We start from the raw sequence: 13,365 nt of genomic DNA, 5'->3' as shown, positions 1-13,365 counted from the left end.
GAGTGAATCTATCAATCTACACAAATCATGGGGAGGGGGACTGTAGGGCCTATGGTAAAAAACACATTTAAGATTAAACAATAATGAAACATAACCAGAAACAAAAAAAAAACAGCTTCAAAATCTTTTGACAGCTTTAGATCTATGATATCAATGGATCAATAATGGCAAGATTAGATGAGCTTAGACTTGACTAATAAAAATATGTCTTCATTTTGGCTTGGCCTTCAATGATGTGCTTGTGTTGCAGTGTGTTTCCATGGCCCACCTCTTAAGATAAAGTCTGCTTTTATGCAAGTCTCCAAGTGTTCCTGTAGCGCAATAATAAATTCACAGCAATTTTTTAAAATCAGGAATGAGTAAGGGGACAGTTTTTTTCCCCTCTTCTAAAGCATCCCTTTCTTCTTAGAAACTTCAGTACCCAGAATTCTGTTCAACAGATCCATGTGGACGGTCATCATCCAGTGACCATTTGAACGGAGACTGATAATCACGTCGACAATAATAAATAAATATGTAGAGACACAGGGATGAGAGGAGTGGAGTGCACCCTTCCTTCGGGCACTGTGGCCAAAGAAGAGGTGAAGGGACGGATGGACAGATGAAGAGATGGAGCCGTTGTGGGTCGTCGCAGTACAAAGCTGTACTGGTGCGTCCTTTTCTGTGCTCAACGTAAGACACGCTGCCATAGGAATTCATAGTCTCTCACCCACAGATCACCCTAACATTTACATTGTCCTGATGGTGTGTGGATCAGTTCTGACCACAGGACTTTTTCTATAGTCAACCTTTATTTCTACTGCTGCTGGTAGCTACAGGTCCAGTCAAGTCATTGTCTTGTTTTTTTTAATGGAAATGATTGGGACTTTCAGCCATTTTTGGCCTCCAACACTGGCAGCAACTTTGAGCAGTCGTAGTCACGGTAAAAGTTCAAACACTGTAGTGCCGTTTCCCCCCAAAATCTCAGCTACTCTACCGTCGTCCGCCCCGCCGTTTCAGCCGTTGTACTGCTGCTGGTAACGGCGGTTGAGCTCGCGGAGCTCCTTCTCGCGCGCCCGCCGGGCCTTGTTGGACTTGGTGGAGCGGCTGGAGCGCGTGGACTGGGCCGACTTGGTGCTGTGGCAGCGGGAGGACGCCCGCTTCAGGAGGTTCTGGGATATGGAGCGCTGCAGGTTCTTCATGGAGGAGGAGGCGGCCATGCTGACGATCCAGGGGTGCTTGAGCGCCTGGCCGGCCGTCAGCCGCTCGCTGGGGTCCACCATCAGAACCCGCTCCACAAAGTCCTTGGCCAGGTTGGACACGCTGGGCCACGGCTGGGGAGGGGAGACAGGCAATTAGACAAGATTGCAATTTACAAACTGCTTACGCTGAATTTTCTTAATGTCAGTGCTCCAGTCTATGGATAGATACATGAGGAATACATAAGGGAGGATACACAAGATGGGAGGGCAAGATGAAGTGGGAGAGGAGAGAGGGGAATAGAGAAAAGAAATAGCAGGGAAATAAACTGCTAATTACTTGGCCATAACAGGTAAGCACTTCATATTTGATGGTGAGCAAAAAATGAACACAACCATGAGAATAACAATTATATTGGACACAAGAGGGCAGCAGAGAGTGGTATAGAGATTTGAATGGTTGTGTAGGAGCTCTGATGACAAAAAGCTAGATCTCCCACTCGAGGGTGCTAGGTGGGTTCTCATCTATTTGGTCGACTCCACACAGTGTGATAATGAGTCTTCTTGGTCTATTGCCATCCTCATACTCATGATTGGGGTGGGCCAATGAGAGTGTGTGTTTTTTGAGAGGACAATTGTAAATATGAAGGGGGAAGATGGGGACAATAATAGGTAATCATCTATAGATGATGATGATGTGATGGATAGGCAAAGCCGCGAAGTTCCAAAAATCAAACGTAAAATAAAATGTTTCTAACAGTGGTTGTTGACTCTCTTACTGAGACATGGACTTTCTTTGGTATGAGTGACTGATGGTGAGTCAAACTCCCTAACCCCCTACTAAGACAGGAACTGGGAATATCAATGCTGCATGCCTTTCTGCGCGCGCACACACACACACACACACACACACACGCACACACAAAGCCAGACCTACACAGTTTGTAGCTGACGTCCTGATTTGCAACCAGCTGTGTTTTCAGTAGACAACACACACACACACACACACACACACACACGCGCGCGCGCACACACGGCACACAAGGTAAATCACCAGTGTAGACCAAACATACATGACAAATATATAGCCCTACATTTCTCCCCCAGCTACAACGATGTTCAGGCTATGATTAGTTTTTGGACTGTAGCTGTAAATGTGAACATTATTTATCACAGCTATAAAGACACATGTCCCCAAGAGAAGTGTATTTGAGTGAGCTCCACCTCAGCTCCTCCTCTTTACTCCACGGCAGTTTCTTAAAGGGTCACGACTCCAGAAGGGTCGCAGGTCTTTTTCTGACGTGTCCTGACATAATGCGATTTCTTGTATTGCATTAGAATCAGTCCCATGGAGATGAAATTACCCAATTATGAAACGGATAGTTCCGGTCCTCAGTTGTAAGTTTCCTGATTGTACAGCTCACAAAACCTATTCAAAGCCCATTGTATCACCCTGAAAATACGTGGCCATCAATCTCAAAATAAAGCTGTCTTACTAATTTCCTAAAAAGCCATTTTAGAGACACCTAGTATTCATTCAACAGATGTGCCATACTTTATGCAGACCTCAGCTAAAATACAGGCTGCCTAAAAATGGTTTCAATTATTAAATGTGTCAGAGTTGGCTTTATTTAACCTGTCAAGATATTGGAGAAGTTCAAAACTGGATGCATCCCCAGAAAAATGAGCTACTAAATCAAGTGCTCCTCATTAAATATTCCAAAACTGCTCAGCTATTATTTGCCATGGTGCGACTGTATGTGGGGCAAACAGTAACCAAGGACCCCTTTGTAAAGCTCCAGGCAACATAAACATCCCACACTGTGAAGCAAAGGAACGGGCTACTCAGCATTCTTTCAACTAGATACACAGATAGAGCATAAATTATTATGCACACACACACACTTAGAGGAAGGGCATATTTACTTAGAGAGGACAAATAAATGGGAGTGTGTGGAGCGTGTTAAAGGGTAGACTGCATGTAATGAACTGAGAGGGTACAAAGATGAGCGGTTATGAGGTGCCTACCCATGGGAATGGGTAGCCGTTAGAGGTGTGTGTGTGTGTCTGCATTGCAACATGTCACCTTACCAGAGAAGCTGTACTTCCCCTTGGAAAAATGCTGACAAAGCCTCACGCCGTGTGAGGAATGTATTCCAAATATGGGTGAAGTCTGTGAGGGTTTGTGTGTGCGAGTGACAGAAAGAGAGAGAGACGGGGTCACAATATCTAACATCTCACCTCTCCGGAGAAGCTGTACTTCCCCTTGAGGATCTGCCGGTAGAGCCTCATGCGGTTGTCGTCCTCGAAGGGCATGGTTCCGCTCAGCAGGATGTACGATATCACCCCCAGCGCCCACATGTCCACCGCGTTCGTATAGGGCTTTCTGACCAGGATCTCAGGGGCGATGTACTCCGGCGTGCCGCACGTGGTCTTCATCAGACACTCGTCTCCCTTCTTCCTGCTGCTGGCCAAACCGAAGTCGGTGATGATGATCTTGGAGTCGGCTCCCGGGTGGTAGTAGAGCAGGTTCTCCGGTTTCAGGTCTCGGTGGGTGATGCCCAGGGTGTGGAGGTACTTGACGCCGTCCAGCACCATCTGCAGCACCCGCGTGGCGTCCCGCTCGGTGAAGGAGCCGCGAGCGATGATCCGGTCGAAGAGCTCTCCGCCGGTGGCCAGCTCCATCACCATGTAGACGCGCTCGGCCGTCTCGAAGACTTCCATCAGCTGGATGATGTTGGTGTGGCGGACGCGTCGCAGGACACACAGCTCCGACTCACACACCTCCCTCCCCTCCCGGTAACGGGTCTCGATCATCTTGATGGCGTACGGCTGCCGCGTGCTCTTGTGCTCCACGCGAACGACACGACTAAAACTCCCTCGGCCTATCAGAGCTTTGATGTCGTACTTGGCCGTGACCCGCGGGTCAAACTTGGCCCGGTACCTTGCCACCTTCTTCCGCTGAGGGTCCGACAGTTCGGGTTGGTCCTTGGGGGGTTGGGCGGAGGCGGTGGGGGTGGCAGCTTGTGCCTGGGCCTGATAGGGGGAGGCAGAGTCTGCTTTGTCACCTCCCCCTCCCCCAGCCACACCCATCTTGCTCCCTGTGCCATCCCCTCGTATGAAGTGCTTATAGATGTCTGTCTGAGGGGGTTGGGGAGGGTCCACCTGAAAAACACAGGAACGCTGTTAACCACAGATGCAAAATACACACTGGAGAAGAATAATAATAGAATGTCGAGAAGGAAAAAAAAAGATCAAATTAACCGACATTAAAAAAAACACTGAGGTCAAGGTTATTCATAGCTACAGGATAATTAACAAATTTATGAGGCTTAATAAAATCTGATGTTTTTCAAGCAGTTTACAGAAACATGGCACCATGTCATCCCACAGTTTTAGCAAAACAGAAAAAAAAAAAAAACGAAACATATCTGGCAAATTATCACTGCTTCAATTACTATCCTACTAATTGTTTCAGCCAGGTCCTCATAAATAAATTAAGTTTATTATTATCATTACTGCCATAGCAGTAAAGGTAATACTACTACTACCACTACTTGTAGTAGCAGTAATAGCAGCAATAGCAACATTGTTATCACTATTACTAGTAGTTTGAACATTGACCTACTGACCTTTTTGACCAGGTCCAGCTGAACATCCCCTGGAGGCTCAGGGAGGACCTTACTGTTCCTGCACCCCATCACATCACTTTGGGCCACTGCCCAGCCAGCCACACAGGCCACCAGTAGCCCTGCCTCATCACCGCAACAGCTGATTCAACAGACCCAGGGCACCCAACATCCAGGCTGTACCCAGAGGCAGACAGAAGGTTCATGAATAGAGCCGATTATACCCACTCAGGTCCCGATGAGGTGGCATCAGCAGTCAGACGGAGCTCATGAATACAACTGATACACCCACTGAATACACCCACCCAGGTTAAAGCAGCATCCAGAGTCAAAGAGTTCATTAACGCATTTTGGCAAGCAGACTTCGTGTCTTGACTTCTCCAGAAAGTGGCGTATTACTTGTTGTCTTACTGCTACAATGTAAATTTATAGGCATGTGCCAGTAGACATAGCACACACAGCAGCCAGGCTGCAGGCAGGGGGTACATCTAGCCCCTTGAAGAAGCTAGCGGGGCCCCATCTGGGATGGCGTAATATGTTGAGGGTTTGGGGGAAAAGTGCATGAGTGGAGTTAGTATGGATGCTCACGGCACTAAAATGATTGATCAGGGGAGGGAGGGAATGGGGCACTGGGGGCATCCGACTCCTCTAAAACAACCTTAAGAGGGGTTGCCTTTAGGAATGTTGCAATGTTATATTTAACATCTATGCAGAAGTTTCATAGAAAATGAAATAATCAACTACATTCTCAACTTTTCCCCCCCTGAAGTAAACAGAAGCTTCGATCCATTGGGAAAAACTTCAGCGTTAGCAGCAGTCTTGCCACAGATAAAGCAGCTTCCCCGGAGAATCACAGGTTGGAGAACAGGGGAGGGGAGCTCTGAAATGCAGAACACAAAATGAAATATGAATCTTGAGTGATTATGGTTAAGCACACTCAATACAGGAGCACTATGTCTGTGTAAATGCTGAATGTCGACATGACAGGACGAGGAGCAGCTGACACTAAGGCTGATAACTGGAAATGAGCTATGGCATAATTACAACAAAATAACAAACCCCAACAAATTCAGCAGCTTCACCACTAGATTTGCATAGTAGCTGTTTTAAGTCACGAGATGAGGCCATATTGTAAAACTTACAGCCAAAATAATATGATTACAGCTAGCTATCAAGACTTGTTTTGAAAAGGCCAAGAAAAAAATGAATTGCCTCGCCATTATAAAAGTAGCTACAGTGCGACAAATGGCTACATATATCAGAGTATTAAATGTTTGAAGTCTATTCACTTGCTAAGTTTTCAGTACAAATATTCATCAATTTGCTTTGTTTTGTCAGCCATGGCTACAAGTTAATTTGAAACATACCTCACAGAAAAAGTAACGTTAGTTTTCAAAATAAGATGCATTGTTAAAAACTCATGAACCCTAAATATGCTTATACTAATCACTATCTGAGTGTACAATTGCATGAACATTTACTTAGTTTATCCAAAATCAAAAGTGGCCAGGCCCTTCTCATGTCAATGTTTTTTTCCCTTAGCCAAAAAAGACATTTGACCATTTTTTCTGCACCGGTGGGTTTCAGTAGGACAGTTTGCAATAACTTTCATGAGTCACCCCGACATTATGAGCATTATAAGCGACTTTCAATCTCACCTCATTACTTATCCGAGATAGCCAAGTAGCTAAGCATGCTAACTAGTTAGCTAGCAGCAGGGCAGGACTCCCAACTTGCCAAATCCAGCCTCCTCACCCCACTCTCACTCAGCTGTTCTCTCCATTTTCACCTCGTAGTTTCCCAACTTTATTCCCGACGATAAACAAGTCAAGTCCATTTCTTCCTTTGCTAGCAACATTTTGTGTCAACTCCGTAGTCTCATGTTTGCTCTGGAGATGTTATGAAGTGTCAGGGGACTGTACAAAAACACAGAAAGCCGCCCCGTCGGTTTCTTTTCTGAACGGTGTTTTGCGACCAGGAGGACCACCTTTTCACCACCACGGTCAAGCCAGACTCAACACAACATAAGTTTTCCGGTCAAAATGTCAGAATAAAATCCCTATTGACAAATCATCGCAACGTTCTTTGGTTAATACAAAGCACTAAAATGCAATACATAATGTATTTTAGGAGAAATCTGTATCAGTAAATGTAAATAAAACATTATTTTTTGTCCTTCTAAAATGTCCTGTACACCCATACCTTAGCTTAACTTTTATCATTATTTTATTTTTCACGTAACACATGTTCTGCTTTTATTTTGAAGGCCAAATCGGCCAACTTCTGGTGCAATTCCGTCTGTCTCTGGCTGGCTTGACTCCGCTCCTCTTCCTCCCAACTTTTTTTGTAGGGACAGGACGACCTCCCTCGGCTTGTTTCGACCCCATTAAATCCTCACCGTCACTTCCTGGATACACGGAGAAGTTCCTTTGACCAAGCACTGACTTCTTTCTTGGAAAAGTCCTAGAGGAAAATTACCGGCTAATTTACATTTTCAGATTAGATGTACATGCTTTAGGCTGTTGTTGGCCCACTCCAGGCAGGCATTCCCAAACTTTGTTCAGATAGATACGCATTGGACTCTTACCTGCCCCTCATTAAGCTTATGCCCCAAGTAACCATATCTGAGAGGATTTCTGTTGATATATAAGTGCATGACTATAAAATGTATATATAGGCTGCTGTTGTTGGGATGATAACCACAGCAGGGAAAGTCGAATCATGATGAAAACAGTCATTGCTCAGCCATATTTTCACACTGTACTAATTTATAGTGAGTAAAATATGGAAATAAACAATGAATGATAGAGAAATTTTACTATTCCTCATAAGGTGGGGCCCCACTGGGCCCTCTCCAGGGCCCCTGGTGGTCCCCGGACCCCACTTTGGCACTGCTTCATTAATGGTGCAGACATGCAGATGGCACAATTTCCCTATTTCCCCTTGTAATTCTTATGTTAAGGGCCAGGCCATTTTAATGGGAGTTTAATGTTTGCCTTCAAGCCTCTCCACACCCATACAGAAAAAAATCACATACACTTCAGAATGTTTAGAGATAGATTAGATATAAAAAAATATATATATCTGTACATGCAGATGCAATTCATTTCAAATAGATTTTGAGTGGCCAAAACATATATTTCACCTCTCCTTGCACATATATATTTTTGCCATGGCGCATTAGGAAGAAACTGAATTTCCAGTGCAGCTTTTGCAGCACGGGCAGCAAACCACAGCATACAGATGTTGAAGTTTGTTGCAGAGCTTCTCCACACGGTGTCACTGTACGCAAGAGAGTTGCTTTCAAGGCCGTGTCAAACTGTGAGGCTACTTTTTGGTCGTTTTATTAGGCGTACTCCTCACTCCTACACACCCACGCTCTGCAGGAGTACGCTTGTAAAACAACTGGATATGAGTCCCACTCAATTTCACCCGGCTTGTTCATGAGCACGGACAAGGTAATAAAGAATGCATAGCCTTGACTTCAATATTGATGTGATGGAGTGTACTGGACTCGCTGTGGACCGTTCATGACTTGTACAGCCTGCACAGGACAGTTTTCTGGGGGTGCAGTGTTTAAAAAAGTGGGGAATTAGTAAGAGGAAGACAAATGTTCCAGCTCTTCTCTCAACAGAGAGAGAGAGAGGAGAGAGGGAGAAAGACAGTAAAATTCATCTTATGATGCCAATAAAGCTCCTTGAATTGGATTGAGAGAGTGAGAATGAGTGGGAGAGAGGAGGGGGGGATGACAGAGGAAGACAACGGATGACAGATGGTGGGTACTAGACAGAAATATAGGGAGAAAGGGAGGGAGGGGGGGAGGAGGAGGAGGATGGGGGGGGATGAAGAGGCAGAGAGTAATCAAAATGGAAAGACGGGGACTGAGAGAGAGAGGGAGGGAGAGAGAGAAGGAAGGAAGACAAAATGGGAGAATGAGGGCAGAGAGGACAGCTTGAGTGAGGGTCAGAGAGAGGAAAAGCAAGGGAGAAAGTGAGAATGAGTGAGAGACAGACAGAGAGAGAGAGACAGAGAGAGAGAGAGAGTCCAGCCTCTATCTGCAGTGCAGTTGAGGTCAGGGCTTAAGCGGCTTCGCAAGTCGCCGCTACATCGTCTTCCTCATGATTGATCACCGCTCCGTCCCTCTCTGATTAAGACGCCTTTGTCCGAACCCTCCGGCTGTATTGACACTTGTGTGTGTATTCCTCTGCATAGCAATGCACACACAACTCTCTCCACCCCCCCACCCCCCATCCCCTTCCCTCTCTCTGCTTCCGTTTTTCTCACACTGTCTCCGTCTCTCTTCCCATCTATCTATCTATCTCTCTCCCCTCTCCACTTATCCCCCCCCCCCCCACACACACACACACACACACACACACATACACACACACCCGTACCTCCCCCCCTCCCCAAAAAGGTCAATATCATCTATTAGATCTAGATTTGCTGACTGCCGTATTATTTATCCATACAGAGGAAGAGGAGAGGAGCTGCTCTATTAAAAGCTCAATTGACTCCGTCTGTGTCTCTGGCTCCATTAATATCCCCATGATGCCCCCCCCCCCCCCCCTTATCTGTGTGTGTGTGTGTGTGTGTGAGGAGGGGCGGGGAGAGCGGGTGGATTAGACCAAGAGTGAGAAAGTGTGTGTGTCTATGTGCGTGTGTGTGTGTGTGACAGAGAGAGAGTGAAAAGAGATAAAGAGAAAGAGACATAAAGTATGTGTGTGTGTGTGTGTGTGTGTGTGTGTTTCTGTGTATTTGTGAAAGGATGGGGAGGGTGGGTGAGTTAGCGAGAGAGGAAGAAAGTGAGTTTATAGTGAGTGGACAACTTTATGTATGTGTGTGTGTGTGTGTGTTTACAGGCAGACGAGTGCTGGGGGACAAGAGCAGTAACTCTGGAAAATGGCATCCTGTGTCAGATATGATCCTTGTTGTGGAACGCTGCTATTTCTGTGCCTCTCTCTCTCTCTCTCTCTCTCTCTCTCTCTCTCTCTCTCTCTCTCTCTCCCTAGCAGGGGACTCCCCTGGAGAGGCAAGGCTAAGAACACAGAGAGAGAGAGAGAGAGAGGGAGTGACTACTGCATGGCTTCAGTGACCTGGATTATACTGCAGAGAGAGAGAGAGAGATGGAGAGATAGGAGAGACAGATGTGTTGTGATACTGGTAAGATATACGTTGAAAATGAATGAGTTTGACAAAGATAAATTATTGTAATCTTATAATAAACATTAGACGGAAACCATAGAAACATCTCAGCAAAACTGTAAATCCCTATAGGAACAGTGTAGTGAGATAAAAGAGATTAAAAAAAAAAAAAAAATACCATTCAGCATAATTAGGTCATTATAAACTCACTATTGAGTGCCACAGACACACTGTGCATCCCTATAGGAATATTAGGAATGCTATAGTGACACCATATGAGATAAAAAAAAAAATACCATAAAGTACAATGAGTTCATTTTAAACTTACTATTGAGCCAAACAAACTATAAGTTCCTATAGGAATATAATAACAATGTTACAGTGATTTCTTTCATGTTTTCCAGAAAGGCAAGCATCTGCATGTGCTAATGTCACTGAGACTGTAGGGTTTTCATTAGGTCCTAGGAACTGCACATGTCTAAATTACCTGTGGTAGTTAACCTTTATAAGCCAGCTGATGGCCCATAAATTATTCCTGCTGTAGCTGCTGTATTTTCCATTGCAGCTTCATTGGAAGATTGCTTCTTCCATTTCATATTTCTCAAATTTCTTGTGGAAACATTTTGCTCACTAATACACGATTCAGTTCAAGTTCCTTGGTTTCCTGAAGAGGCAAATTGAAGACGCTCGAAGCTGGCAAGCTAGCACTAAGCTAGTTTTCACTTGTTATTAGGGTTTATCACCAAACTAACGCTAACTAGAGAGCCAAGCAAAAAGCCAACAGATTGAGAAGCGTCAGAAAAAGAGGTGACAACAGATTGAGAAACACAGACAGATAAAGTAGCCAACAGATGAGGAGGCAGCCAGTCTAGCATATACCGTATAAACAGATAGAAAGACAAACAGATGACAATATTAACAGCTGAGGTGCTTTCTCTGGCTTTTGAAAGCAGCTAAAGACAGATGGAAACACTGACAAAGAATTTAATTCCGTGATGAAAAAGACTGACTGATAGACAGCAGGCAGGTGGACACTGGCTTGCAGGCTGACAGTCAAGACAGACTGACTGGCAGACTGGCAAAGTAGAGTAGCTGGCAGAGTGACAGTGCAACATATTGACAAAGACAGATTTAAAGATTTAAAGGTTTTTGAATCGACAACTGTCCAACTGTCCTTAAGTAAAAGTACACCTACATCAGATAAACTGGTAAAAGTGAATAAGCAGCTACTCTGTTGAGGGAGTGCCTAAAAAACTACTTAAGCAGTGCAATGTGGGTAGATGGTAATTCATTAGCTTCCACCTTAGGAGACAGGAGTAGAAAGGCAGAGAGAGACACAGGCAGTCAAACATAAATAGAGCAGGCAGACAGGTTTAGGAAACAGACAGCGAGAGGTGGAGAAGAACCACATTTACCAAGTACATTTACTCAAGTAGTGTTTTAAAGGTACTTTATTTGAGTATTTCCATTTTAGGGAGCTTTTTTATTCAAATTCCACTGCAGGTAAAAGCAAAAATTCTAGTTTTCCTTCCACTATATGAAGAATCACAGCTATGATCCAAGTTTCTTTGATGTAAAATTATGAGTTCTCCAACTTTGGACAAGCCAATTGAATCTTCAGAGCATGCTTAACTGGACTGCCAACCTCTAAGGATTTCTGTAATTCTTGAACTACTGCAAAGACCCAATAAAGACCAAAGCCCACAGACAGGCCTGACAGGATGTTTTCAAAGTGCTTCTTGATGGAGCGTACCATCGATCTTTCTCTTTTCTTTCTCTTTTTCAGCTGGTGGTGGTAGATGAAACTCAGAATGGCAACATCTGTCATTCTGTGTGTAACACTGATACAACCCACTGAGTTGAATCATGTCTGGCTTTCATCATTCTTTCTATCTTTTTTTTTGTTGCTTTACTTAAACAATCCAGAATTTAATTTAAAAAGTATACTCACATATTCTTAAAGTGTTTAGTGATTAAAAGGGGAAAATAAGCCTTTGGAACTCTTTTAACCAGTCAGAATATAGGTCTGTTTTAATCCAATATTTAAAACATTAATAAAAAAACTCATATATGATTATATAAGATTTATATCTGTGTATAAACATACCCAGAAGTTGGGTGTCAGTGCTTCAAAAGGGGCTCCTATAATGCATTTATGGATTGGGGATTTCTTCTTCCTCTGCATTCTCCCTCTCCATACTCCACCTTACCTCCCAACAGCTGAGAATAAACTTGATCAAATGGGGGATATTATGTATGACTACAGAGTAAAAAGGTCTGGAGTCTACGGGAATGAGAGAAGGCAGCCTCAGAACCAGAACCAAGAAGTCTATAGGCAACAGAAGGAAATTGACCAACTAGTGCAGGAGAGAAGGCAGCTCAAAAAGCAACGGAGAAACGCAGTGTACTATAAGTAAACTGGAAGAAATGTTTGATAGCATTGAGACAGTTGGAGAATCTTGGGAAGAAATAAAAAAAGAAAGAGCGAGCGAGATGGCATTGTACAAGGATCTCATTAAATTTCACAACATTTGAATTTTAGGGAAAGGCGGCAGGGAATAATTTGCCTCCTGTCCATCATTCATTGACAAAGAGACAATTCCAACACTTCAAGAAGCCTGTCAAAAGTTTAGAAATGACAGAGGAAAGAGGTTTAGAGACCATAGAGAGGTCAATGTTATCAGGAAAGCTCAAGCTGTGACGCCTACAGTTCAGACTGATGCCCCAGCTGATGTGCCCATTGATGAAGTACAACGACAGAAACAGGGATTAGAGAGAATGATTACCTCATTCGTTTGGAAATTGCTTGGAGTCCCTTTTAGCAGTGTAGTCTTTGAGTTACCTCTAGCCTAACAAAGCAATTAAAATGTGCTAAAGTTAGATTGCAGTTGACTCTAACAGAGTCGAAAGACACAACAGTAGTGTAGCACCTGCTCTAGCAACTGGGCAGAAATGGAACCCTAAAGAAGCAGTTCAGCTAGCACAATCTGTACTTAGACATAGGAGGGCTGCTAAAGGGCAAGTGCAACATGGCCATGGAGACCTTGGTCTTGAAACAAGTTAACCTGCATGGAACAAAGCAACTCCATTAGAAAAGGGGAACCCTAGTATTGCGGACAGGAGATGGACACTACTCCATCTCAGGATTGTTTTCATGTTATGTTTATGCCATCTGGCATAATGCTTGTCTTGTCTTCTGTCCTCTCTGTTGTTCACTTTCCCCTCCCCCCTTTTCCCTCTCCCCCATTACAGTGTAACTTAATATTACTTATTACTTTATTATTTATCAGCACATGTTGGAATCTAGCTGCCCTGGGAGAACATTCTCAGTCACACACGCACACTCACTCACAAACACTCACTTATACATACACACACACACACTCTCTCTCTCACACACACACACACACACA

The 13,365-nt window shown here is 44.2% G+C and overlaps 1 protein-coding gene across 2 annotated transcripts; it reads right to left on the bottom strand.

Annotated features, from left to right (window-relative positions):
- Window positions 1–995: 995 nt before the first annotated feature.
- On the bottom strand, window positions 996–6,647 carry pskh1 (protein serine kinase H1). 2 transcript variants are annotated; one of them, XM_071524183.1, is made up of 4 exons: window positions 6,466–6,647; window positions 4,811–5,687; window positions 3,420–4,343; window positions 996–1,313 (listed from the first exon to the last, which is right to left on the bottom strand). In XM_071524183.1, the coding sequence occupies exons 2-4, from the start codon at window positions 4,877–4,879 to the stop codon at window positions 996–998; spliced, it is 1,311 nt and encodes a 436-aa protein (XP_071380284.1). In that variant the 5' UTR covers window positions 4,880–5,687; window positions 6,466–6,647. The 2 variants fall into 2 exon arrangements, with proteins under 2 accessions (XP_071380284.1, XP_071380291.1); XM_071524190.1 differs by lacking the exon at window positions 6,466–6,647 and having other exon boundaries at window positions 3,420–4,234; window positions 4,286–4,343; window positions 4,811–4,879.
- Window positions 6,648–13,365: the final 6,718 nt, after the last annotated feature.

The sequence above is a fragment of the Centroberyx affinis genome, unplaced genomic scaffold (assembly GCF_046629955.1).
Source record: "Centroberyx affinis isolate AG114_WGS23_722 - 3 ecotype Tasmania unplaced genomic scaffold, CSIRO-AGI_Caff_v1 ptg000103l_1, whole genome shotgun sequence".
Lineage (NCBI taxonomy): Eukaryota > Metazoa > Chordata > Actinopteri > Beryciformes > Berycidae > Centroberyx > Centroberyx affinis.
Note: the sequence above shows the minus strand (reverse complement) of the source record. Positions and strands in the feature narration are given on the sequence as shown.

Coding starts and splice junctions, on each gene's coding strand:
- pskh1 (XM_071524183.1), bottom strand. CDS start 4,879: ATGGGGTGCAGGAACAGTAAGGTCCTCCCTGAGCCTCCAGGGGATGTT. Junction 4,344..4,810: donor AGCTGGACCTGGTCAAAAAG/GTCAGTAGGTCA, acceptor TGTGTTTTTCAG/GTGGACCCTCCCCAACCCCC. Junction 1,314..3,419: donor AGTACAGCTTCTCCGGAGAG/GTGAGATGTTAG, acceptor TCCCCTCCCCAG/CCGTGGCCCAGCGTGTCCAA.